The sequence below is a fragment of the Puntigrus tetrazona genome, chromosome 16, assembly GCF_018831695.1.
Source record: "Puntigrus tetrazona isolate hp1 chromosome 16, ASM1883169v1, whole genome shotgun sequence".
Lineage (NCBI taxonomy): Eukaryota > Metazoa > Chordata > Actinopteri > Cypriniformes > Cyprinidae > Puntigrus > Puntigrus tetrazona.
The window spans coordinates 26487726-26488351 of NC_056714.1; the positions used below are offsets into that span (position 1 = coordinate 26487726).

At 42.3% G+C, this 626-nt stretch overlaps 2 protein-coding genes across 3 annotated transcripts in view; one reads left to right on the forward strand and one right to left on the reverse strand.

Annotated features, from left to right (window-relative positions):
* Nucleotides 1–626, forward strand: part of LOC122360976 (mannosyl-oligosaccharide 1,2-alpha-mannosidase IA-like) — a 289954-nt gene that overhangs the window by 98773 nt on the left and 190555 nt on the right. The gene's annotated exons all lie outside the window — the stretch shown is intronic.
* The window catches only part of LOC122360302 (mannosyl-oligosaccharide 1,2-alpha-mannosidase IA-like), a 27535-nt gene that overhangs the window by 8208 nt on the left and 18701 nt on the right, over nucleotides 1–626 (reverse strand). The window contains exons 6-7 of the mRNA XM_043260794.1: nucleotides 387–510; nucleotides 210–303 (exon numbers count right to left, since the gene is read on the reverse strand). Of these exons, the coding sequence (XP_043116729.1) occupies nucleotides 210–303; nucleotides 387–510 (218 nt within the window). The remainder of the gene's footprint in view (nucleotides 1–209; nucleotides 304–386; nucleotides 511–626) is intronic.

Below are 626 nucleotides of genomic sequence, written 5' to 3' on the forward strand. Positions count from 1 at the left end.
ATATTAATTATACTGTTATTATATTATTGTAATACTATTGTAAACTCTTTAATAATTTAAAAATTAAATATTATGCTGACAAAACTTTGATAAATTTAAATGTAAATATAACACTACTTATTCCACTTAATATGCATTTACAGTAAAAATATTTAAAATGACATAATTATAATAAATCTTATAACGTAGTGTGGAAGTGTGGGACTTACGCTGGACCCAGTTGCCGCTGACGGGACTCAGGAAGTTGGGATACAGACCGTGAGGCTTCTCGATTTTGTTCAGCAGCTTTCGGATGTTCATCACCTAAAGACAAACCCAAACCACGCGGTTCATTCACAGCCCGTTTCACGTCCTCTCAGAGTCTTCAGGACACAGAGGACTCTCACCTTCTCAGTGAACGAGGGGTTTCCGGAGAGTTCTGAGAGATGAAGGAACTCCAGGTGCAGCGTCCCGAACTCAGCCAGAATACTGCTGCCGGCCGAAGCCCAGCCCCAGCTCCAGCTCGTGCCACTGCAACAGAGAGCGGAGCCGCACCGTGAACACCCGCACACACACACACACACATATACACACACACATATACACACACACAAACACACACACACACACATATACACACACACATA